General features: G+C 34.9%; 1 protein-coding gene across 2 annotated transcripts; it reads right to left on the bottom strand.

The window, feature by feature from the left end:
• Positions 1-335: 335 nt before the first annotated feature.
• Positions 336-27,566, bottom strand: LOC143242587 (uncharacterized). 2 transcript variants are annotated; one of them, XM_076486056.1, is made up of 12 exons: positions 27,289-27,566; positions 20,581-23,593; positions 18,529-18,665; positions 18,039-18,166; positions 16,051-16,297; positions 15,339-15,488; positions 15,145-15,211; positions 5,679-5,725; positions 4,146-4,224; positions 3,213-3,384; positions 2,801-2,947; positions 336-1,545 (listed from the first exon to the last, which is right to left on the bottom strand). In XM_076486056.1, the coding sequence occupies exons 1-12, from the start codon at positions 27,368-27,370 to the stop codon at positions 1,435-1,437; spliced, it is 4,380 nt and encodes a 1,459-aa protein (XP_076342171.1). In that variant the 5' UTR covers positions 27,371-27,566; the 3' UTR covers positions 336-1,434. The 2 variants fall into 2 exon arrangements, with proteins under 2 accessions (XP_076342171.1, XP_076342172.1); XM_076486057.1 differs by having other exon boundaries at positions 1,284-1,545; positions 18,535-18,665.

Raw genomic sequence — 27,566 nt, 5'->3', positions numbered from 1 at the left:
TTTAACTTGGTACATTGTTAAGATAAAATCTGGAGCTTGGTGGTGTTAAATCCGTTTTAACTTGGTATATTGTTAAGATAAATTCAGGTACACAATAAAAATTCTATTTTCAAAAGATTTAGTTTAAACAAGTATAAAGTTAAGAAAATAAAGAGGGCACACGTACTTCAGGCTCACGTTCACCATCATGTTAAAAGATTTACCTGGGCAAAATTTTGTTCATAAAGTTGAACCCTGATTAAATCAAATATTCTGAAGATATTAATTTGATTAAACTGTGGAATTAAACTCAGTGATGTTCTTCTAACAGGCAAGCACACACGCACACACAAATATAAGCAAAAAAGAAAATTTTATTATTTTAAAAATGCGGGTATACATAATGGCTTATAATTTAATTGGGACCAAATACAAACGGCCATAGTGCTACCATCTATCAATCTTTAACAGAGTAAGTAGTGCCATGAACGTCATATATAGCTGGAAGTCCACTGTCCGTCTCAGATAAAACAATTATATATAAATATAAAAAGAAAACCCTAATCACACAAAACAGTGTTTAATAATTACATCTGTAATGTCACATATTACGATATTTAACTATTTTACTGGATGTTTCCTGAATGTAGTATCACACGTAACAGTACTTAACAACTTAATTGAAAGGGACCAGCAGATTATACATAATATCACATCATACTACAGTCCTTACAAGATTTTATTGAATGGAAGCAGTGAATTATATACAATATGACATATAACAGTCCTTACAATATATCACCAGATGTTACCTTTTGGTTACATATAATACCACGTATAACAGTCCTTACAATATGTCATTAGATGTTACCTTTCGATTATATATAATATCACATATAACAGTCCTTATAAAATGTCACTAGATGTTACCGTCTGGTTATATATAATATCACATATAACAGTCCTTATAAAATGTCACTAGATGTTACCGTCTGGTTATATATAATACCACGCATAACAGTCCTTACAATATGTCATTAGATGTTACCTTTCGGTTAAATATAATATCACATATAACAGTCCTTACAATATGTCACTAGATGTCACTGCTGGATTTATATTTCTCTTCTTTGGCTTTTTTTCTTTCTGTACACGTGACGTTATCACTGTCAATCAATAAACTCGTATCAGACTAATCACTTTTGTAATATTTAATTTCATACTCGCTGGTCCAAAGTTAGACCTTTCATGTTGGCTGGTGTCTTCATTCAAATCCAATCCGTGTGGTTTTAGAATTAATTTTTTTTTGTCATGAGTTGGTTTTTCATGAACCAATCTTTACAAATCACGTAGGCCTGTTTTTTTAACTCCGTTTCTGATGAGCCAAGTAACAAGGCTTGACATATCCGACAAATACGCATCATTTCTAATGGACTGGCTTAATGAACCATTGTTTCAGCTAAAGTAAGATCTTGGTTTCCAGAACACGTAGCCTTGGTTAACATTCGAACTGTGTTCGTCTCTTGATGTTTGGTTCGCATTATGGTAAGGCCCACTTGATTCAGACTTCAAAATAATAATAAAACAAAACGTGTATTTTACTTGTAACCTCAAGCGTAACAACTGAGACACAGCACCAGTACTGACTAATAAGCTTTCTTTTAAATTTTAATCAAATTGTTAAAAGAGCAAAAACATTCCTGCCACTATTAGTCACTTAAGACTTAATTTTAAGATATATTTGTTAAATTAATGTATACTGTTCTGTAACATTAATAACACCAAAATACCTCACTTATTATATCATAATTTAAAGTTATATATGTGTGGCTAAGAAATTATTCCAAACAATAACTTAAGATACGTATACCAATAGTCGGAAAACTATATTAAAAAACTCCTTAAATATGTACATAAAGAACGAATTTACATTTATATAATTCGTAAATTACGATGCGGATATATTCATATATACACACACACACAGGATAAAGAGAGAACAAAACTTGTAGAAATTTGAAAGATAAGAAATGTAAATAATAAAAAATGGAATATAGTTTGAAGAGATGCAGGAAACAAGAAAGAAGAATATGAATGGATTGATGAAGAAAAAGTCAGGAAATGAATGGGTGGATTTCAAAGATAATTGATGAAAAATAACAAATATGTAACCATATCAAAGAATTTGTAAAAAAATAAAAGAAAAATAGTAATAAATGAAAAATAATTATATAGAATTAGATGAGAGAACTGATACATAAAACGCAACAATTCATGGATGTATTGTAGAAAATTATCTAAGGAAACTAATTCAATATAAAGAATTTTCAAATTTTTTTCCACTATCCTTAACTATGAATTAATGCAATAAAATTATTCAATTCTTGATTATGAACTAAAACTTTGAGAGAGTTCAATAAAATTATTCAATTATGATTATCAGTGAAAACTTTGAGACAGTTCAATAGAATTATTCAATTATGATTATCAGTGAAAACTTTGAGACAGTTCAATAAAATTATTCAATTTTGATTATCAGTGAAAACTTTGAGACAGTTCAATAGAATTATTCAATTATGATTATCAGTGAAAACTTTGAGACAGTTCAATATAATTCAATTATGATTATCAGTGAAAACTTTGAGACAGTTCAATAAAATTATTCAATTATGATTATCAGTGAAAACTTTGAGACAGTTCAATAAAATTATTCAGTTATGATTATCAGTGAAAACTTTGACAGTTCAATAAAATTGTCTAGTTCTTCATAATCATTCCACATTTTAGCTGAAGCAGATAAGTAGGAGACGTTTATTTTTACCAAGTGAGGAGCTCTTGAACTAGGTCTTAACGGCCGACTTTGGTGGTTTTCGTCCGAGACAGGACTGTGAATGCTAGTGGGTGCTGCATATACATGGTGTTGAATTGGAGAAACTGATGTCCTTAACTGTTTGACTGCATGATGAGGCTGAGAAAAAACAAAAAGAGTTTGGATAAATATTAGTTAATGTATATCGAACAACAAATAATTTTAATGAAAATTGTAGTAAATATTGGTTTACATAAATCTTTAAAGAACACAATATCTTCTCATGTATTTTCCTGAGTACTTGGCTTCAAGTAACAAATTGTCAGAAATTCAGTAAATCTTATTATTACTGAGAGTATTTGCCAAAGAAAAATGTTAACATCTCTATCTCAGTTTCTGGAAGACTTAGTATGGTTTGAGTCACCTCGTATACATGTCCAACTGTATCAGTGATTTGATGCCACCTCAGTCGATCTTCTACTGATAGCCCATTGGATCTTCTTGGAGTGCTACTTTTGTTGCCATAATTATAAATCTGACCAATCCTAGATGAACGAGAAGTTCCCATCCTTTCCTCATTTTTATCAGACCTTCGACTAGGAATAAAAACATATAATCTTTCAGGTGCACTTCTCAACTTCATTAGAAAATAAACCTTATTGAAGTTATTTTCTAAAGATATTCAATTATTATCTTCAATATTGATGCTTTTTTAAGAAATTTTCATTTATTAACTGAAAGACTACAAAATTTATTGAACTCCAAATTCATTTCTTTAGGGAAGTTCCACTTTATTAAACTCAGTACCACAATAATTAAGTTAAATTCTTTATGGACTTTTACCTCTTACTTCAATACAACAATATGTATTTAAATAATTCTTCAGTTTGGTGTACAGAAAGTTTATGTGATAAACTTATGAATAAAACATAAAGATTTGGTTTGGTTTGTTTTGAATTTTGCACAAAGCTACACAAGGGCTATCTGCACGAGCTGTCTCTAATTTAGCAGTGTAAGACTAGAGGGAAGGCAGCTAGTCATCACCACCCACTGCCACCTCTTGGGCTACTCTTTTACCAACGAATAGTGGGATTGACCATATCATTATAACGCCCCCACGGCTGAAGCGGCAAGCATGTTTGGCATGGTGGGGATCTGAACCCATGACCCTCAGATTACGAGTCACATGCCTTAACCCACCTGGCCATGCCAGGCCGATCATAAAGATTTGAAATGAGATACAACAATACTTCTCATTTCTCTATAAACAAATACTTTATTCTATAGAATGAAGTTGTCCATTGTTTATATGTGGGTGTTTTCAGATTGTTTAAATTTACAGAAATAAAATACCTACTTCCAGATATACAGGCAGATCAGTGCTACAATGATGATGATGGCAGCGGCGATGGATGCTCCGAGAGCAACACCTAATACTGGGAAAAGAAACAAAGTTGTTTAACATGATGTAAAGATAATGGTGGATACAGTAGCGATGGATGGTCTGAGAACAACACCTAGTATTGTAAAGAAACACAAGGCAGTTTAACATGATGCAGGCTTCAGTAGCAATGGATGATCTGAGAACATCTATAGAAGAACTGTAAAGAAACAAGGTGGTTTAACATGATGATGGCTACAGTAGTGATGGATGGTCTCAGAACAACACCTAATTATCTAAAGACACATAAGGTGGTTTAACATGATGTAAAGATGATGATGGTTACAGTAGTGATGGATGGTCTGAGAACAACATCTAATACTGTAAAGAAACACAAGGCTACAGTAGTGATGGATGGTCTCAGAACAACACCTAATTATCTGAAGACACAAGGTGGTTTAACATGATGTAAAGATGATGATGGCTATAGTAGTGATACTTGATCTGAGAACAACACTTAATACTGTAAAGAAACAAGGTGGTTTAACATTGTGATGGTTACAGTAGTAATGGATGATCCAAGATTGGCACATAATACTCTAAATTATTATTTAGAGTAAATAATTGTTTTAACATGACATAATCTAAGAAATAAAACACTCACTTGGTCATAAGATATGGAATTTTAGTGAAGTTGCTTTCACATGAGAAAGTGAAACTGTTTGTCTTTTTTTTCTGTACCTTCTGGGCACGAATCATGAAGACATGTTTAGATATATCTTGTAGACAGGCTACTATGTTTTGTTTATCTTGGAGGACCTAGCATAGTTTGGCTAATGTCTAGTCAACAAATGTTGATACATTGTTATTGAGTAATGTATCCTTCAATAAATGATTCTGTGATGTTTCTGAAGGTTTGGTTATTCATCTAGATAATATCACTAGAAACAGTGTAATAATGAACTGTTTATCACTATTGTTAATAACAAATTGTTCAACACTTGTTAATAATGAATTGTTTATCACTATTGTTTCAGGAAGTAAGTTATTAACAGTTTTGGACTATATTTTTGTTCATTTTTAATACAGTAACCATGGAAATATGATGATTTGCTACCATGGTAAATAAAACATCTCATAATAATGATGACAAAATTAGTTTTGAGAGTTATGACTGTGAAAATAAGTACATAATAACAGTAGTAATGGTAAACAAGCTTTGAAGGTTATGAGTATATAATAACACAAATAATGGTAATCAAGCATTGAAGGTTATGGGTATGAAAATGAGTGTATAATAACAGTAATAATGTTAAGCAAGCTTTGAGGGTTATGTTTATATAATGATAGTAATAATGGTAAACAAGCTTTGAGTTTTATGTATATAAAAATAAGTATATAGTGACAGTAATAATGGTAAACAAGTTTTGAGTTTTATGTATATAAAAATAAGTATATAGTAATAGTAATAAGGGTAAAAAGCTTGGAAAAAGAAAAATAATAACTTACCCTCTCTGTCAATCTCACAGTGGGTACCCATATAATTGTCCGAGCATCTAAAACAAATAAAAATAAAATCATCTAGATAAGGAGTTTCATGAAGGAACACAATCTATGAGTGAATTCCTAAGAACAAAGGATGGCTTGTTTTCAATGAACCAAGTCCTAAGAACCAAGGTTGGCTTGTTTTCAATGAACCAAGTCCTAAGAATCAAGGTTGGCTTGTTTTCAATGAACCAAGTCCTAAGAACAAAGGATGGCTTGTTTTCAATGAACCAAGTCCTACGAATCAAGGTTGGCTTGTTTTCAATGAACCAAGTTCTAAGAACAAAGGATGGCTTGTTTTCAATGAACCAAGTCCTAAGAACCAAGGTTTGCTTGTTTTCTATAGATCAATTCCTAATGACAAAGGTTAAGTTTTTCTCTATGAATCAGTTAATAATGACAAAGGTTGGCTTCTTTTCTATAAATCAGTTCCTCGTCACAAAGTGACTAGTGATTTAGTATCAAAACAACTGAATCATTTACTTTCTATGAATTCAATTTTAAAAAACCAGAGATTTACTCAAGTGGCCCTGACTCTAGCAACAGTGATATATTTACACTAAGTGACTGACTCAAGCAACAGTGATATATTTACACCAAGTGACTGACTCAAGCAACAGTGATATATTTACACCAAGTGACTGACTCAAGCAACAGTGATATATTTACACCAAGTGACTGACTCAAGCAACAGTGATATATTTACACTAAGTGACTGACTCTAGCAACAGTGATATATTTACACTAAGTGACTGACTCTAGCAACAGTGATATATTTACACTAAGTGACTGACTCTAGCAACAGTGATATATTTACACTAAGTGACTGACTCTAGCAACTGATATATTTACACCAAGTGACTGACTCAAGCAACAGTGATATATTTACACCAAGTGACTGACTCAAGCAACAGTGATATATTTACACCAAGTGACTGACTCAAGCAACAGTGATATATTTACACCAAGTGACTGACTCAGGCAACAGTGATATATTTACACTAGGTGACTCTGACTCTAGTAACAGTGATATATTTACACTAAGTCACTGACTCAAACAACAGTGATATATTTACACCAAGTCACTGACTCAAGCAACACTGATATATTTACACCAAGTCACTGACTCAAGCAACACTGATATATTTACACCAAGTGACTGACTCAAGCAACACTGATATATTTACACTAAGTGACTGACTCAAGCAAGAGTGATATACTTTTACTAAGTACTTCATTCTAGGAACAGTGATATACTAAGAAATTCACTCAAGCAATAGTGATATATTTAGAAACTGACTCGAGCAACAGTGATATATTTGTACTAAGTGACTCTGACTTTAGCAAAACTGATATATTTATACTATGTAGCTTTGACTCTGTTTGTTTTTTAATTTAGTGCAAAGCTACGCGAGGGCTATCTGCGCTAACTGTCCTAATTTAGGAGTGTAAGACTAGAGGGAAGGCAGCTAGTTATCACTACCTGCTGCCAACTCTTGAGCTACTCTTTTACCCACGAATAGTGGAATTGACCATCACATTATAACGCTCTTATGGCTGAAAGGGGCAAGCATGTTTGCAACAGTAAGAGGGAATTGTTCAGTGATGGCATTAATTTTTATACTGAAAAGTATGACACTGAAAACACAGCCACGAGGGACTCCAAGTTCCTGTAGAAAAAAACGGGAAATTATCGAATCCATACGAACTTGAAATCGCCTATCCATTAAAAATTTTAATAAATATGGGCAAATGACCACGTAACCCATATAAATGGAGGTCTCACAAAATGCCACTTCTCCATGTTGTGTCATAAGTCTTCTCAATGTCAAAGAATATTGATACAAGATGTTGTTGTTTGAGAAAGTCTTCTCTGATGGATGTTTCAAGTAGAATCGAATGGTCCATGGTGGAGCGCTGTCGTCGGAACCAAGAGAAGGTTACTTGATTCGAGGAACCAAACAAGACGAGCATTAACCATCCTCTCTAAGGTCTTACAAAGACAGCTCATCAAAGCAATTTGACGACAGTTTGAATAAATCTTGGGATCCTTCCCAGGCTTATAGAAAGGTAGTACAATAGCCTGGCCAGGAAGAACATTCTCCTGCTATGTTCGGTTAAAAACGATCAGAAGAATAACAAGAGAAGCATGAGATAGATGATGCAGCATCTCGTAGCGTACACCATCAGGTCCGACCGATGTACTGCCAGACCAAAGAAGGGCCAATTTGAGTTCCACCAGTGTAAAGGTGTGATTATATTCATAGAGACAATCAGCTCAAAAGGAAAGGGGTGAACACTCTGCCTGAGTCTTGATGGCTAAGAAGGTGGAGGATGATACTAGATACCCGTCAAAAGCTTTCATCTAGAGTATTAGCGATGCTCTGGGTACCAGCTACTTCCTGGTCATCAAGATCGAGAGGTTAACAGAATTATATTGTTCACTAACCTTTCAAATCTTGCCCCATATGACTTTGGAACTGGTGGAGGAAGATATGCTGGTTGTGAATTTAATCCAAGATTCCTTCTGGCTTTGACGTCCTACTCACAAAGTAGGTGCATGGGTCTGCTAGAAGGCGATATGGTTCGAGAGTGTGGAATACCTACGAAAAGTATCCCAGGCTCATTTTTAGCCTTCCATGCCATGTGGCAGGCAAGATTCCACCACGGATGAGGATATAGTGGAAAGCGTGTCAAGGTTATAGGAATACACTGAGCAGCTGCTTGTATAATACAATCAGTCACTGCTGCTACACAGTCGTCTATTGATGGCTTACAGACGATGGCAGGATGAAGTTTTGCGAAAGCAGTAAAAGAGGACTAGTTTGCTCGATACGGCTTTCATTGGTGCACGCGGGTCGGGTGGAATCGACCACGGCCAGTCTCTCTCAAAATTATAGAAAAATAATCACTGCCTCGTGGATTATTGTTAACCCTCCAAACAAAAAGGAAGAATAGTGAAGGGAAGCAAATTGAGAGATCAATAGCAGTAAAGGATTGACTAGGAGCAGGTAAATATGTAGAACAGCCAGTATTGAAAAGAGAAAAGTTGTGATCATAGAACATATGCTCTAAAGAGCGTACCCTCCCATCAATATCAGAACTTCCCCAGAGGGGATAATGTCCATTAAAGTATTCCAGGTTAAAAAGGGAGACAGCAACTGTTCAATGAGAGCACCAAAGTCTGATTGATCGTAAGTCTCTCCAGGCGACAGGTAGAGAGAGCAAACAGTGATGGTACGACCAAAGGAAACATGGATGATTACGGCCTCAAAGGTGTGTGAGCACATGTTGATCAAACAATAGTGCCACCCCTCCATGCACTCGTCCATCACACAGTCTGTCATTTCTGTACAAAGAAAACTAGTGAACGGTGACTGTATTGACAGGTTTCAAAAATGTTTCCTCTAAGGAATTTGATTTGTTTTGAATTTCGTGCAAAGCTACATGAGGGCTATCTGCCCTAGCCGTCTCTAATTTAGCAGTATAAGTCTAGAGGGAAACAGCTAGTCATCACCGCCCACTGCAAACTCTTGGGCTACTCTTTTACCAATAAATAGTGGGATTGACTGTCACAGTTAAATGCCTCACTGCTGAAAGGGCGAGCATGTTTCGCGTGACGGAGATCCGAACCCGCGACCCTCGGATTATGAGTTGAGTGCCTTAACCACATCTGGACATGCCAGGTCGCCTGTAAGGAAAGACATACAGGATGATAGAAAGCAATCAGTATTTTGATGTCATCCAGATTAGAACATAAACCTCGACAGTTCCATTGTATCAAGGTAGGCATTTTTATTTATGTGTAGGCGAATTGGGTGGAGAGCCCATCTGTTTACGACCACGTATTTTTTCTTTATTCGAGGGAGGTCTGTTGATCTTGCCCTAGATCAATTGGGCAGGTCTTAGTCGTTGGAAGAGGATTCCAGCGACCGAGGACGTGAACGAATAATCGTTTTGCATCTTGGGGCAGAAGACGAAGATCCAAGTACCTGGATATGGATCTTGGGATTTGTTGGAATGTATGTTAAGGACAAAGATGGGTGTTAAGTTGATTTATCAACTTTTTTAACCATGGAGGTCAAAAGAATTTTCATTTGTTTTGAAAACGATTTTTTTGGAGACACAGAGAGATCTGTCTGCACTTCCACTGTAGTAGTGGAATGAAGTGCAGGAGCATATGTCCGATATGAAGTGGTGGACAGCAACTTTCGAGCCTCAGGATAAGTAAAGATTTGAATCGTCTTCAAACGCTGCACTTCTCTTTCTTCCAAACATTTAGGGCAAGAACGAAAGTAAGATGGATGAGAACCATTGTAATTTACGCAATGAGGGTCTGTTTCACATTCATAGGCATTGTGGTCCTTGTCACCGCAACGAGCACACGTCAAGGAACCACAACATGATGTCTTTGAGTGACCAAACAGCTCACACTGAAAACATCTGGGAGGGTTTGGAATGTATGGTCGTACCTTGCAATTAAGATAACCTGGCTTGATAGTGACAGGCGGACGCCATAATGTATATGTTAAAATAAGGACATTGGTCGGAAACATAATTTTATCTTTGCGAGTGGAGATACGCCTCACTACAGAAACTCCTTGGGTGGAGAAACCAGTGAGAATCTCCAACTCGGGGATGTTCTTCAAATGCCTCTTAACAATAACTCCTTGTGACGAATTCAAAGTAGCATGGGGTGTAACCTCAATATCCCCAACTCTAGTTCCTTCTGAACAAAAAAGGAAGACGTTTGCTCTAAAGATTTGTCTGAGAGAGGAATGAGGTACAGGTGTTACAGATGTTGAATATTACTGCTCAAAATCTTCAAGACGTGGTCGTTTACCTATGCGCTGTTTGTTTCACTATTTTACTTAAGATTTTATTTGGGAGATCCATAATAAAAAATAATGTTTTGGCGCCAACTGACCTCACCTACCATGGAGCTCTACGAGGGGACGCACTACAAGGACACTGCAGCAATGCCAGAGTTTTGTAATTATTATACCCAAACAGATACAATGTCCACAACATCTGTTTAGAACATCCAACACTGGCACTTGGTTGATTCTAGCCCAAGTGGACCAGCCGATTGATCCTAGGCAGCCACATCAAGGCCTCCCGTCTACAGGAATTCAAGGCCAAAATGACGTGTCAGGGTTGAACCCCTCAACCACCAGGATCCTCTCCTTCCCTTCACGGCTCACCACGCACAGCAAACACGTGGGTGAATGTTTAGATCTCAGAGGAGATAAACTGATAGAACAGAATCTTCCCTGGGAGGTCCCCTCATCACGTACAGGAATCCACACCGATGGGATTAAGTGACTCACTCTAGCAACAGTGATATATTAATACTAAGGAACTGACTATACCAACACTGATATATTCATACCAAGTGGTTCGGACTGTTATTTCTTGGTAGGTATTTTAGTTAAAATATTGTTTTGTTCCCCCGAATGGGGAGCGAAAAATAACCTGGGGCGGTCAGAAACTTGTTTCTCTTCACCCCACACGCGGCTAGAGTTAATTTAGCAGATAAATTGAAACTTATTAACTGGAGTAACACTTATTTACTGAATTAGAGTCGTGGTACTGAATTACTTTGTAATGTTAACAGGTTTATTATATCTTTGAAGCGCGTCAGTCGAAGCTGCGAGACGGTAGGCGTGTGAAAATTCAGACGAGAAGCTGCAGCTCACAGTCTCTAGAAAATATCTACTGGTGTAGTTGTGGTCACAGCAAGAAGATGCAAAGCCAGCACAGTTAACACACATGACTACAGTTTACAAAAGTTTAGGTACTTAAAGATGGGCCTCTTTTCAGGGCTGAGATCAACAGATCCAATGAATAACCCGAGAAAACCCACTTTTACTGGTAGTGGCTCTGTCTCTAGCAACAGTGATATATCAATACTAAGGAACTGACTCTAGCAACAGTGATATATCAATACTAAGGAACTGACTGTAGCAAACATGATATATCAATACTAAGGAACTGACTGTAGCAAACATGATATATTAATACTAAGGAACTGACTGTAGCAAACATGATATATTAATACTAAGGAACTGACTCCAGCAACAGTGATATATTTGTACAATGTAACTCTGACTGTAGCAACAGTGATATATTAATACTCAGGAACTGACTGTAGCAACAGTGATATATTAATACCAAGGAACTGACTGTAGCAACAGTGATATATTAATACTAAGGAACTGACTCTAGCAACAGTGATATATTAATACTAAGGAACTGACTCTAGCAAACGTGATATATTAATACTAAGAAATTGACTCTAGCAACAGTGATATATTAATACTAAGAAATTGACTCTAGCAACAGTGATATATTAATACTAAGGAACTGACTGTAGCAAACATGATATATTAATACTAAGGAACTGACTGTAGCAAACATGATATATTAATACTAAGGAACTGACTCCAGCAACAGTGATATATTTGTACAATGTAACTCTGACTGTAGCAACAGTGATATATTAATACTCAGGAACTGACTGTAGCAACAGTGATATATTAATACCAAGGAACTGACTGTAGCAACAGTGATATATTAATACTAAGGAACTGACTGTAGCAACAGTGATATATTAATACTAAGGAACTGACTCTAGCAACAGTGATATATTAATACTAAGGAACTGACTCTAGCAACAGTGATATATTAATACTAAGGAACTGACTCCAGCAAACGTGATATATTAATACTAAGAAATTGACTCTAGCAACAGTGATATATTAATACTAAGGAACTGACTCCAGCAACAGTGATATATTTGTACAATGTAACTCTGACTGTAGCAACAGTGATATATTAATACTAAGGAACTGACTGTAGCAACAGTGATATATCAATACCAAGGAACTGACTGTAGCAACAGTGATATATTAATACCAAGGAACTGACTGTAGCAACAGTGATATATTAATACCAAGGAACTGACTGTAGCAACAGTGATATATTAATACCAAGGAACTGACTGTAGCAACAGTGATATATTAATACCAAGGAACTGACTGTAGCAACAGTGATATATTAATACCAAGGAACTGACTGTAGCAACAGTGATATATTAATACCAAGGAACTGACTGTAGCAACAGTGATATATTAATACCAAGGAACTGACTGTAGCAACAGTGATATATTAATACTAAGGAACTGACTGTAGCAAACATGATATATTAATACTAAGGAACTGACTCCAGCAACAGTGATATATTTGTACAATGTAACTCTGACTGTAGCAACAGTGATATATTAATACTCAGGAACTGACTGTAGCAACAGTGATATATTAATACCAAGGAACTGACTGTAGCAACAGTGATATATTAATACTAAGGAACTGACTGTAGCAACAGTGATATATTAATACTAAGGAACTGACTCTAGCAACAGTGATATATTAATACTAAGGAACTGACTCTAGCAACAGTGATATATTAATACTAAGGAACTGACTCTAGCAAACGTGATATATTAATACTAAGAAATTGACTCTAGCAACAGTGATATATTAATACTAAGGAACTGACTCCAGCAACAGTGATATATTTGTACAATGTAACTCTGACTGTAGCAACAGTGATATATTAATACTAAGGAACTGACTGTAGCAACAGTGATATATCAATACCAAGGAACTGACTGTAGCAACAGTGATATATTAATACCAAGGAACTGACTGTAGCAACAGTGATATATTAATACCAAGGAACTGACTGTAGCAACAGTGATATATTAATACCAAGGAACTGACTGTAGCAACAGTGATATATTAATACCAAGGAACTGACTGTAGCAACAGTGATATATTAATACCAAGGAACTGACTGTAGCAACAGTGATATATTAATACCAAGGAACTGACTGTAGCAACAGTGATATATTAATACCAAGGAACTGACTGTAGCAACAGTGATATATTAATACCAAGGAACTGACTGTAGCAACAGTGATATATTAATACCAAGGAACTGACTGTAGCAACAGTGATATATTAATACCAAGGAACTGACTGTAGCAACAGTGATATATTAATACCAAGGAACTGACTGTAGCAACAGTGATATATTAATACTAAGGAACTGACTCTAGCAAACGTGATATATTAATGCTAAGAAATTGACTCTAGCAACAGTGATATATTTGTACAATGTAACTCTGACTGTAGCAACAGTGATATATTGGTACAATGTAACTCTGACTGTAGCAACAGTGATATATTGGTACAATTTAACTCTGACTGTAGAAACAGTGATATATTAATACTAAGGAACTGACTCTAGCAAACAGTGATATATTAATACTAAGAAATTGACTCTAGCAACAGTGATATATTAATACTAAGGAACTGACTCTAGCAAACAGTGATATATTAATACTAAGAAATTGACTCTAGCAACAGTGATATATTAATACTAAGGAACTGACTGTAGCAACAGTGATATATTAATACCAAGGAACTGACTGTAGCAACAGTGATATATTAATACCAAGGAACTGACTGTAGCAACAGTGATATATTAATACCAAGGAACTGACTGTAGCAACAGTGATATATTAATACCAAGGAACTGACTGTAGCAACAGTGATATATTAATACCAAGGAACTGACTGTAGCAACAGTGATATATTAATACCAAGGAACTGACTGTAGCAACAGTGATATATTAATACCAAGGAACTGACTGTAGCAACAGTGATATATTAATACCAAGGAACTGACTGTAGCAACAGTGATATATTAATACCAAGGAACTGACTGTAGCAACAGTGATATATTAATACCAAGGAACTGACTGTAGCAACAGTGATATATTAATACTAAGGAACTGACTCTAGCAAACGTGATATATTAATGCTAAGAAATTGACTCTAGCAACAGTGATATATTTGTACAATGTAACTCTGACTGTAGCAACAGTGATATATTGGTACAATGTAACTCTGACTGTAGCAACAGTGATATATTGGTACAATTTAACTCTGACTGTAGCAACAGTGATATATTGGTACAATTTAACTCTGACTGTAGAAACAGTGATATATTAATACTAAGGAACTGACTCTAGCAAACAGTGATATATTAATACTAAGAAATTGACTCTAGCAACAGTGATATATTAATACTAAGGAACTGACTGTAGCAACAGTGATATATTAATACCAAGGAACTGAGTGTAGCAACAGTGATATATTAATACCAAGAAACTGACTGTAGCAACAGTGATATATTAATACCTAGGAACTGACTGTAGCAACAGTGATATATTAATACTAAGGAACTGACTCTAGCAAACGTGATATATTAATGCTAAGAAATTGACTCTAGCAACAGTGATATATTTGTACAATGTAACTCTGACTGTAGCAACAGTGATATATTTATATTGGGACTTACTTGCAAACAGCGGTTCCTTTACTGACGACACACACTCCATGGTTGTTACAGAACTCTGACGAACAAGCTAGATATAGATAAGGAGAAACCTTTATGTTCTAATATTAATATCAGTCTTCAAGTTTTCTTTGTAAATTAATAATCAACATGTTTAAACAATTTGAAACAAAGCTGATATAAGACTAATTACATACCTTGGCAATGTCGTCCTGCCTTCCATCGGTCATTTTTAAACTTGTCTGAAAATCCAGGTTTACAATGACACTGGAATGAGCCAAGCTCATTTACACAGTAACCATTCTTGGAACAATCATTTGTATCTATATCAGCACATTCATCGAAATCTGAGAAATATACAGTTTAACACTTTAATAAATGTACTATAAAACATATTCACACGAGGACACGTGTTAAAAACATGCACACAATTACTGTATGGTTTAAGATACTGTATTAGATACGTAAACACAATTACTGTATGATTTAGCATGCTGTGTTAAACACATACACATTAGATGTGCATGGTTTCACGCGAACTGTTAAATAATACACATTAGCTATATACATACACACAAATATTTGTAAAACGCAAACGCAAACTAACGTGTCAGGGGTTTAGTTTAGAGAGAGAGAAATCGTAAGAATTCTCTCTCCAACTGGGGTGTTCAGGAACGTTGTGGTCCCTCTTCGTCCCCTTTCGTGAAAGGTTGAAATATTTGTGTAATTTCACTTGTTATTTTAAGTAAATACACATAATAACCTAATTATTAAAAATTTGTTAATTTATAATTGTAGAATAATATCATATAGTTTTTATATAAAATTTCAAAACAGAAGACAGTTTTTCTTCTGTAGGAAATCTTTAAATCACAAAGGCTAATGTAGATGTGATGAAGTTTTTCATACCTTCTACCAACGGAACTGGACTGAGAGGTTCTTCTATATGTAGCTGACTGTCTTCAGTTTTTTGGTTTATCACTTTATTCAGTTCGTTTTTCAGCTGCTGTTTCACCGAAGTCCTTTTAGTAGTCTCAGTTTCCTTAAGTTTTACAGTAGCATTTACCAAGAAAATACCACCGATATTATAGAACGTATTAACTTTGACCCCTAAAAATTCCTTGGCCAGAGTAGTAGATGGAAACAAAGAGCTCAACTAAAGTAATAAAAAAAACATCGTTCGTAGATTCAATAACTTTCATCAATGTACAAGAAAGAGAGATAAACCATATTAAGTAACACTTTCACTGTTTTACTGTTTCTAACAGTAATGAAAACAATGAAATTACTTTACGGTTGGGAACACTGCATCAAATTATTAAAATTATTTTAAAAAATAAATAGAATTAGCCAATGATATAAATTTTAAAAATTAAACTATGAAATGCTACAAGACCTCAAGCTTATCAACTTTGTCATCTCGAGATAAAATATCTACAGATAAAATTAACTTTTAATAATTCAGTGTGTGACTGCTAACTTTCAGCGAGAGTTCATCTCAGAGAAAAACTGAAGTCAAGAGTAAAATCCTAATACGCTTATAAGTAGTCCAATTTGAGTTTAATTAAAATTAATTTTCACTAGAGGGGACGAAGGTTTTGTTTTGTTGGTGATCTGAGAGCGCACGCTCTATGGAGCGACCCCTCCCATCAATATCAATACCTCCCCAGAGGGGATTATGTAAATTAAATAACCCCAGTTTTAAAAAGGGAGACAGCAACTGTTCAACGAGAACAACAAAGTCTGATTGATCGTAGGTCTTTCCAGGCGTCACGTAGAGAGAACAAGCAGTAATGGTACGACCAAAGGAAACATGGTAGCTACGGCCTCCAAAGGTGTGCACTCGTCCATCACACAATCTATCATTTCTGCACAAAGAAAACTGGTGAAAGGTGACTGTATCGGCAGGTTTCAGAAATGTTTCCTGAAAGGAACTGGATTTGTTTTGAATTTCGCGCAAAGCTACATAAAGGCTGTATGAGCTAGCCGTCCCTAATTTAGCAGTGCAAGACTAGAGGAAAAAAGTTAGTCATATACTACCCACCGCATACTCTTGGGCTACTGTTTTACTAACGAATAGTGGGATTGACCGTCACATTATAACGCCCCCACGGCTGAAAGGGCGGGCATGTTTGGTGCGACCGGGATTCGAACTCACGACCCTCAGATTACGAGTCTAACGCCGAAACCCACCTGTCCATGTCGAGCCTCACATTATTTTAAAACATCAGACGAGGACGGGGGCGAAGGAAAAAACTAATATTCCTGAATTGAAGAAAGTTTTCATCTAAAACTAAACACGAGCGACAAGTAAAGTGAAGCAAACTCTACATTCATGCACAAAGAGTTTATAAAGTTTTCATCTAAAACTAAACACGAGTGACAAATAAAGTGAAGCAAACTCTACATTCATGCACAAAAAGTGAAGAAAGTTTCCATCTAAAACTAAACAGAGCTACAAATAAAGTGAAGCAAATTCTACATTCATGTACAAAAAGTGAAGAAAGTTTCCATCTAAAACTAAACAGAGCTACAAATAAAGTGAAGCAAATTCTACATTCTTGTACAAAAAGTGAAGAAAGTTTCCATCTAAAACTAAACAGAGCTACAAATAAAGTAAAGCAAATTCTACATTCATGCACAAAAAGTTTATAAAGTTTCCATCTAAAACTAAACACGAGTGACAAATAAAGTGAAGCAAACTCTACATTCATGCACAAAAAGTGAAGAAAGTTTCCATCTAAAACTAAACACGAGCCCAAATAAAGTGAAACAAACTCTACATTCATGCACACAAAGTGAAGAAAGTTTCCATCTAAAACTAAACACGAGCGACAAATAAAATGAAGCAAACTCTACATTCATGCACAATAAGTGGTTATTGAATCAAGACTTACAGCATTTTCAGCCTCATATTCCAAGAGCTGAAATTCCTGTGAATTTGGGTTGTGATAAAGTTGACTAAATTTCATGTTATCGTTATCAAGACGATCAGCTTTCATCACCAGCAGGAAAGAAACAACAGCTGTAAAAATAATACGTTGGCATATTGTTATAAACAATTCTATCAATGTTTTTTACAAGCTCTTATTAATGACAAATATCACGAATATAATCCACTGTAAGAATATTTTACACTGTAGGTGTAGTTAAAGTAGAATATTGGGAGAATAATTATTGGAGCTAAGCCACAAATACTAAACCACACATTACCGTTAAAACACGGTATTTACTGCCAGTGAAGCATCGTGGAAACAGAAACAAAAGTTTCATTTAAATCTAGTAGTTAACGGTATTACTTTATTCATAGTGTCAAAATACCTACGAAGAAAACATAATTTTCTTAATTTATCACAGTAACATGAAAAAAAAAAAAAAAAGCCTTACGCGTACAAGGACCTCGTGCTCCAGGTCTAGCATAGCCTGGCCGACAGTGACAAGCACTTATACCAAGTTCTGTTTTACACCATTCATTCAGGGTGACGTCACAAGACGAGGCATCGCCGATTATACAAGTATCAATCCTGAAACATGAACAAATATATTTGTGCATTTATTTATTTTATATCTTTATTGTATGATGGTTAAAACTCACGTGTAAACTATCTCCTAAAGTTCTGAAAAAACAAGGTTTGTATGTTTGTTTCTTTTGAATTCCGCACAAAGCTACGCGAGGGCTACCTATTTCTTGCCGTGCCTATTTTAGCAGTGAAAGATTATAGGGAAGGCAGCTAGACATTATCACTCACCGGCAACTCTTGGGCTACTATTTTATCAACGCATTGTGAGATTTACTGTGACTTTATAACGCCCCCGCGCTAAAAGGGTGAGCATATTTGGTGGGTCAGGGATTCGAATCCGCAACCCAGGTATTGCGAATCGAGCACCCTTCCCACCAGGCCTATTCTTAGTTTAAATATACCACTACAATACTGCCTGACATGTAACTGTCTCATTAATTAACTAACAAACGGTAATGGCTTCTTTCTAAGATGTAAACTTTATAATTAAGTAAAAGAGCGTTTGATTTGAATTTCGCGCTAAGCTGCATGATGACTATCTGCCCTAACCATCCCTAATTTAGCAGTGTAAGACTAAAAGGAAGGCAGCTAGTCATCACCACTCTCTGTCAACTCTTGGATTATTTTTTGCAACAAATAGTGGGATGCATCTTACATTATAACGCCCCACCGCTGAAAGGACGAGTGTATCTCGTATGAATTGGACTCGAAACCGCGGCCCTCAGATTGCGAGGCGAGCGCCTTAACCGCCAGGCCATTAAGTAATAGAACAAATCTCAGTGACTCTTTTTCTGGCTTATAAACTTTCTCATTTATTAACTCAAACAAACGCAATTCACTCTTTTACTGCCATGAAAACTACCTGGAAAAACAAGGACCATACCAGATTGGACTTTTCAAGAAAACTCCTAAAACTTGTGATCGCTTAATATTCGATAAACAAAAAAATTTGGTTTGATAACTTTTTTTTAAGTGTTAACATTTAAAAATATGTTCGTTATTTATATTTGACGATAAATAGTATTCTTCCGTTATTGAAATTATAGTATAATAATGTAAAATGTATTCAATTATCGAACTTAATTTAAAACCTTTACCAGACAAGGAGAAAAAAAACAGTTTAATGAATCATGAGTTAACCATTTAAACAAACAATTATTACACAATGAATGTATTCAGACAATTACTACACAATGAATGTATTAAAACAATTACTACACAATGAATGTATTAAAACAATTATTACACAATGAATGTATTAAAACAATTACTACACAATGAATGTATTCAAACAATTATTACGCATGAATGTTTTCTTTGACGGTTCTAAAAGTGACTAAAACAATGGCATGAAACGTGTATAAATAATAACAATAAACGTGAGGGCACAACCTAATCAATAATATAGTGGATTGAGTGTTCCTGATTCACAACCCGTTACGACCAAAAGAAATACACGCTTCGCACTTTGAGGCCATGGTTACGTTATTATGGTGAGTATCAACTCCAATGATTCAGACTGACAAGGATAAACCAAACAACTGACAGTGGGTGATGTTTATACAGTATATCACTTAATAGTTATGAATAGCTGATGCGAATAGTCCTCGAATAACTTTGCTCTAAATTAAATGAATAATCATTTTAAAAGAAAATGATCTACAGTTAAGAATAAAAATATTTGGAATTGAAATATGTAAACATAGAAATGCAAAACACAGTTTTGCTTACATAAAGAAACACTAACCTATGAAAAACGCTACATTAAAAGATAGATATTTTAGATAGATATTTTTTTTGTAAAAAAACAATCTCAACAGTTAATTGGTGAGAATTTTCTATAAAGAAAAACTTTTACTCTAGTTTTCTTATATTTTTGTTCTATTTATGCATTTGTAAGAGCCTTGGTAAATCTCACCTGATTATCGGAGGCCGAGGTCTGAACGGTGCCTTGTGAAGAGGTGGCTCCACACCTGGTCTGGTCTGATGATTCTGTCCTCTTTTACCACTTGGAAACCGTGGAGTGTTGTTGTTCCCTATCAAGCCATCAGAAGGTCCAGATCCAACAAAAGGACGAACATCTTCAATATCTATTGGCACAACATATGGACGGCCCGTTGGAAAACTCCATCTACTTGTTCGTTTAGTAGTGTCATCACTCAATGTTCCGGATCCATAAACAGTGACAATCTCCTCATAATTTCGATTTTTCGTTGGTCCTAGATCTTGTGGTGACAAAAATTGATTGGTTTCTGATCTAGTTTCAAGAATTGATTCTCCAGAATTGGTGTGAATGAACTTTACATCAGACTCTCTAACAGAAAGCTCTGAGCGAAAATTATAAACATTTACATCGGTTGTATTCTTATTTCCTATTTTGGAATCTGAGACAACGTGTTCATTTTGCACGATGGAATCACCTTGTTCACGTTCTTTAGATATTCCAGACCTTCCTGTAGAATGAGTCACGGTGAAATAAAACTTGATCGGTTCAGTTATTACCTCCGGTTCTTTACCTTTTTTAGCATTACTCACTTGAGAGGGTCGTGAGTTGAGATAAAACACAGGAGCCAACCCTGTGAATGGAGCTGTTGGTATAAAATCATTTTTTTGTGTAACCAGCCGAGAATTAAGAATTTCTGGTCCAAAGGCGTGGGATGATTGAACATAAGGTGTACTTATTGTCTTGAGTATATTAAGAGGTAAAGGACTTTTCAACATGGTTCTGACTGCATTAGATGAAATATTACTGATCCTAAGAAGAAGATGGTAATTTTCAGTTGGAAAATGGCTGAAACGTTTCATATTAGACATCAACGTGGAAGAATAACTGGGAGCAGTGATGTCAGTCGGATCTTCTCCAACAGAAGGAAAAGTAAATAAACTTTCATGATAAGATGGTTCCTCGAACAGGTAGCTGGAAGAGGAAGAAATATCTAAAAGTGCTTCCTCAGTTTTAAGTTTTGTTTTTTCTCGGTCAAGACCAAGTAGCATGGAGTCACTTTCTGTTGGTTCAATATCTGAATCTAACCCGTCATCCACGTCCTCTGTAAATCTTAAACTTAACAAGCGAAAAGGGTTAATTGTATTAACATGAAAAGGGTTCATTGTATTAACATGCGAGTCATTGTCATTAATATTAGTTACTGGGAATTTTGTTGGATCTCGATTGTTAACGTGGCTCGACTGTAGTCCACGGTATAACTTTACTGTAGAGGTTTGTTTCTCTAGGATTTCTAAAATACTAATTTTATCTATTGACGAATCGTCTTTACTGTAATCCACTTCATCAGGTGTTAAAACAGCAGAAGACGTTGGACGAATAAGTTTGTGAAATTCATTTGTAAAGAAAGATCCTCTAGAATCATCTTCCTCACTTCCTAAAAATATGAAAGACTGGTAGATAGACGGTTCAGGATTGGATGAAACACTAGAATCGTCTTTCTCACTTCCTAAGAACATGAAAGATTGGTAGATAGACGGTTCTGGATTGGATGAAACACTAGAATCGTTTTCCCTACTTCCTGAGAACATAAAAGATTTGTAGATAGACGGTTCTGGATTGGATGAAACACTAAAATCGTTTTCCCTACTTCCTAAGAATATGAAAGATTGGTAGATAGACGGTTCTGGATTGGATGAAACACTAAAATCGTCTTTCTCACTTCCTAAGAACATGAAAGATCGGTAGATAGACGGTTCTGGATTGGATGAAACACTAGAATCGTTTTCCCTACTTCCTGAGAACATAAAAGATTTGTAGATAGACGGTTCTGGATTGGATGAAACACTAAAATCGTTTTCCCTACTTCCTAAGAATATGAAAGATTGGTAGATAGACGGTTCTGGATTGGATGAAACACTAGAATCGTCTTTCTCACTTCCTAAGAACATGAAAGATTGGTAGATAGACGGTTCAGGATTGGATGAAACACTAGAATCTTTTTTCCCAATTATTACGTCATCATTAACAATACTCAGCAGAGGATTTGTAATAGAATTATGTATAATACTATATAATCTTGAATTCTCCGTAACTCTTACTTCAGTCTCACTTAACTCCATCATATGAAATAAATTAGACAGGTCTTGAATTACAAAAAAATTATTATAGGGTTTGCTAGCCTCTGCTATTTTATCTACGACATTAACTATTTGGTTTGGAGCTCCTAGCGTCAAACTTATGTAGCCATACTTACGATTATCTTCTGTTACTGTTGAAGAAACTAAATCAGAAGGAACTGATGAAATAAAACTAATTTTATTACTTGTATTGAACTGTTTTTTATAAGTATTATCATGCTTTACACTCATTATCTGACGTAATAAATTAGTATTTAAAAGCCGTTTTGTTGAAGCTGGTTGAAGAATTGTAGTAGAGAACTGTAATAGTTCTGCATCTAGTAAACTGGACAAAAGGTTGGTGTTTTCAGAGGACTGTAATAATTCTTCATCCAATAAACTGGACAAATGGTTAGCGCCCTCAGAGGACTGTAATATATCTGTATAAAAATGGCTAACTTTTTCCGAAGATTGTAATAATTCTGCACCCAATAAACTGGATAAAGTGTTAGTGCTTTCAGAGGACTGTAATATGTCTGTAGAAAAATGGCTAACTTTTTCCGAAGATTGTAATAATTCTGTATCCAATAAACTGGATAAAGTGTTAGTGCTTTCAGAGGACTGTAATATGTCTGTAGAAAAATGGCTAACTTTTTCCGAAGATTGTAATAATTCTGTATCCAATAAACTAGATAAAGGATTAGTACTTTCAGAGGACTGTAATATGTCTGTAGAAAAATGGCTAACATCTTCCGAGGACTGTGATGACTTTACGTTTGATAGGCTGGACGAAAGGTGTGGAACAGGTAAACTTGGGAATATTGCAGATGAGACAATCTTGAAGCTTGTTAAGCCGGATCTTACTATTGCTGTATAAAGATAAATATCAGTTGTTGAACCTCAGATCATGTACTAATGTATAGTTGCTATTAACTTTACACTGTTTTTCGTATAAGTGTTTTGTGTAGTAACATGTTAAATTCCTTTTGAAGTAGCCTCACACATTAGATATTTACTTTCAAGCTATAAAAATGTATTTTCTGAAATGGTCTCTCTTACATACAAACAAGTAAATGGTTAATATAAAGGGTTATCGTTAAAGTTATCCAACTCTGTGAACCACAAGTTTCATTATAATAAGCAAATCATGTTATGCAATACTGATCAAAATTACTATAGAGGTATAAAAGTAAAGCCAAAACCTTCAGAAATAAACGATTATTGTACTGCAGCTCACAGTTAAAAAACAAAATCTCGCACGTAGCTCATTCGAGGGAAAAACAAAATCGTAATAAAATATAGTAACGAATGGTTATCAGTAGCATATATTAGCATATAAGTGGCATATAAGAACCAATGTATTTGTATTCTCAGTTATAAGTTAATTTTTCACGTATTTATAGAAATATTTTCTCATTTTTACATTCTGCTTATAGAGGGCTCTGTTGTTTAGTACGTAAATTGACATAATTGAAAACCTATAACAAACAGGCATCATTTTGACCCAACCACTTTCTAGTTTATTGGACCAACTTAATGTAAGTCCTGTGATGTTGCACTTAATAGAATCTTTTCCTTTAAAGTATTGTCAACCTTAACAACTCGGTAACCGTCTGGTGTACTATATCATTTAATACTTATATTAACTTGAAGGAAACTGTATATTAACACCTACATTCTTGCTCAATTAGAAAATACTGCGCCAAATCTGCGGGACTTAAAGTGCTAAAAGCTGGGTTTCGATACCCATAATGGAGATAGCACACGTAGCCTATTGTCTAGTTCTGTGCTGAACTACAAACAAACTTTTGAGGATTATATAAAATATTGTAGTTTTGGGCCTTTTTTTTTCTTCAAAAATATCAGAATATAATTATTAGGTGTAATGCAGGCATTCAAATTGTGAAGGACCAGAGTGCATTATAGATCAAATAATCTAACTAAGAAATAATAGGTTAACAATTCATTAATAAAGATTATTCTGTGATGTTTCTTCACGTATTTTGTCTTGGGAAATGTAATTGAAATGTGTAACACTTCGGTTTTTAAACCTACAATCAAAAGAAGAGTAATGTTTATTTCTTCTCATAGTTTAGAAAAATTTTGCAATAGTTTTAAAAGATAATTTCTATTTTTATCTTTAGAATATTAAGGAGCAGCCTCTCAGATTAAAAGTTTAACTGGTTTTAATTTCAGAATGTTTGATTCTTTATTCGATTTAAGACAAAACAACATTGGCTATTTCCTGTAACCACTACGAAAAATCGAACCCCAGACATTAGCTTTGTAAATTTTCCACCGTGAAACAGAGTTTATGAAGTGAGGTACTTCGAAATGCAGTTAGAAATCAAATAAGGTACAGAAACATGTTTGATGAGTGAGTGACGTCAGCTTCTCAAAATATTATTACATGAGAGATAGCAGCAGATGTGTGTAGATGTTGGATTCCCTGAAAGGATAACCAGCTGACAAAGAAAACAAACTGCATTCTGGGAAACATCTCTCTAACCTTTGAAATTATAACATGTGCAGCGGGTTGTTAGTCAAAATCGTTGTTACGATAACTGATTGCTCACACGTAAAGGCTTTCACACTGCACTGACCCCGTGTCGCCATGCAATTGCACTGCTTTTTCTAACATTACACTGACCATGTGTATCAAACCGCAATGACATTTTTTCTAATGTACCAATAATTTTTCAGTGATCACATCTCACAGAATGCGCGGACTATGTTAACTTTAAGATGTTTCTTAAAATTAGTAAAAAAAAAAGACAACAAAAACACCCAGTGAATGGAACAAATTGTCAGAAATTTCGAAGTTAGTCAAATTAGTTCAAAACATTTCTGTTCTCTTGGTACTTTTTATTTAAAGGCATCTGGGAGCTTGTTACTCTGTTTGTCAACTTTGCATGTGTTACTTTCTTCAGACTACTCCATGGAATCCATGGAGTGAATCACCCCTTTACACCCCATCCCCTCTCCTTTAGTACTTCTATTTCAAAAACGTGGAATATAGGGGTGGGAAACCTCACACATCAAACACTTTGTGCGATAAGTTTTGTATACACGAAGACTTCATATCCAAGTCATTAGAGGGGCTAGATTGTAACTTTGCTGTAATAAGCATTTATCGTGAGACAAACTTTCAGACTGTCCAAGATAACTGAATCAGAGGAACTCATCCAGAAACAAAATCAGTCTCAATTATGAGGTTGTTAACCTCTAATTACTTTAACCTGAAACAACGTAGGTCAAAAGTTAAAGTTATTCAAACACGATGCATTCCAGTGTTCTTTTACTGGTTCTATGAAGTGTTACCATTGTTGGATAGGTGAAGATGTTTCATGTTACGACTATACATGCTCTTTGAAGGATTTCATGTTAAGTGCTGTTAAAATTCAACGCTAACATCTTATAAATTATACCTGCTTTGTCCGATAAAAAATAATCTTTAAAGTATACATTGAAATCATTTCGTGTTCATATTTTGAAAAGTGTAAACCTCACAGCATTGTGTTTCTATATAACCAATTAGTATATTATTTCCACTAGGTAGCGATAAAAACTTTATTAAATAATGCGAAACGTACTTCTTTGGCAAGTTGTATATTTTAATTATGGGTCTCAACTCAAAATAATACCAGTCACTAAAATATGTTATTAACTGAAATAAGTCTACGTAACAAACGCAACCCACTAACATTATATTGATTGAAACACCTCCAAGCAAAGAACACAACATAACAAATCATTATTCTATGACAGCCTCGGATGGTGCTTGTTTTGATTCAGTAAACATGCTCGCCCTCCCAGCCGTGGGGGTGTATAATGTGACGGTTAATCCCACTATTCGTTGGTAAAAGAGTAGCCCAAGAGTTGGCGGTGGGTGGTGATGACTAGCTGCCTTCCCTCTAGTCTTACACTGCTAAATTAGGGACGGCTAGCCCTGGAGTAGCTTTGTGCGAAATTCCAAAACAAACAAACAAATTGATTCAGTAAATTTGTGTTGCTGTTTTATTCTTTATATTTTTATAGTTGTCTTATAAAACTTTACTATTTTACCTCTTTTATAAACATTTGACACTGATCCTACATTAATTTACTTTATTTATATTTTTCATTAAACTTTAATAGAAAACTGTGATTGTCTCATCTGATTAAAGATTTCTACTGGTAATAACCCTAAGTTTATTCATTTTGATGAATGATATTACTGTCAATAACCCTAAATTTATTTACCTTGATGAATGATATGACTGACAATAACCCTACATTTATTTACCTTGATGAATGATATTACTGTCAATAACCCTAAATTTATTTACCTTGATGAATGGTATTACTTACAATAACCCTAAATTTATTTACCTTGATGAATGGTATTACTTACAATAACCGTAGGTTTATTCATTTTGTTGAACAATTTTACGTACAATAAGAACAAAAAATTAATAATTTTTAAACATTTCTGTGAAATTAACTTTCTTTGTCAGTAGAGTTAGTTTACGCTAAATATTTGCTGAACAATTGTACCAAGAATAAAAACATTAAATGAACTCACCTTGTTGAACATTTTCGCTCATAGTGAAGAGAACGAAACTTAGTTTTGCAACAAGAGTTAGCAAGCATTTACAAGAATTCATTGTGATCAGAAATCCACCTGAAATCCTACAGTCAGGCTCAGTTTTATTTTTAAATGTCTAAAGATTGTGGCTCAATCTTTAACAATAAAGTTCGTTGTCTGCTCCTGACTAGAACGACATGATGATTGTAGCGCAAGCCACGTTACAAAGGAATTCTTTCTGAACACTCGCACTTTCACTGTTGACCAGTGACTAT

Source organism: Tachypleus tridentatus, unplaced genomic scaffold, assembly GCF_004210375.1.
Source record: "Tachypleus tridentatus isolate NWPU-2018 unplaced genomic scaffold, ASM421037v1 Hic_cluster_2, whole genome shotgun sequence".
NCBI classification, from domain to species: Eukaryota; Metazoa; Arthropoda; class Merostomata; order Xiphosura; family Limulidae; genus Tachypleus; species Tachypleus tridentatus.
Note: the sequence above shows the minus strand (reverse complement) of the source record. Positions and strands in the feature narration are given on the sequence as shown.

What these genes read in the sequence shown, in the direction of transcription:
- LOC143242587 (XM_076486056.1), bottom strand. Translation starts at nt 27,370, where the DNA reads ATGAATTCTTGTAAATGCTTGCTAACTCTTGTTGCAAAACTAAGTTTC. An exon ending in GAGCGAAAATGTTCAACAAG is followed by an intron (nt 23,594 to 27,288) that starts GTGAGTTCATTT and finishes ATCTTTATACAG; the next exon opens with CAATAGTAAGATCCGGCTTA. An exon ending in CAGTTGGACATGTATACGAG is followed by an intron (nt 2,948 to 3,212) that starts GTGACTCAAACC and finishes GTTTTTTCTCAG; the next exon opens with CCTCATCATGCAGTCAAACA.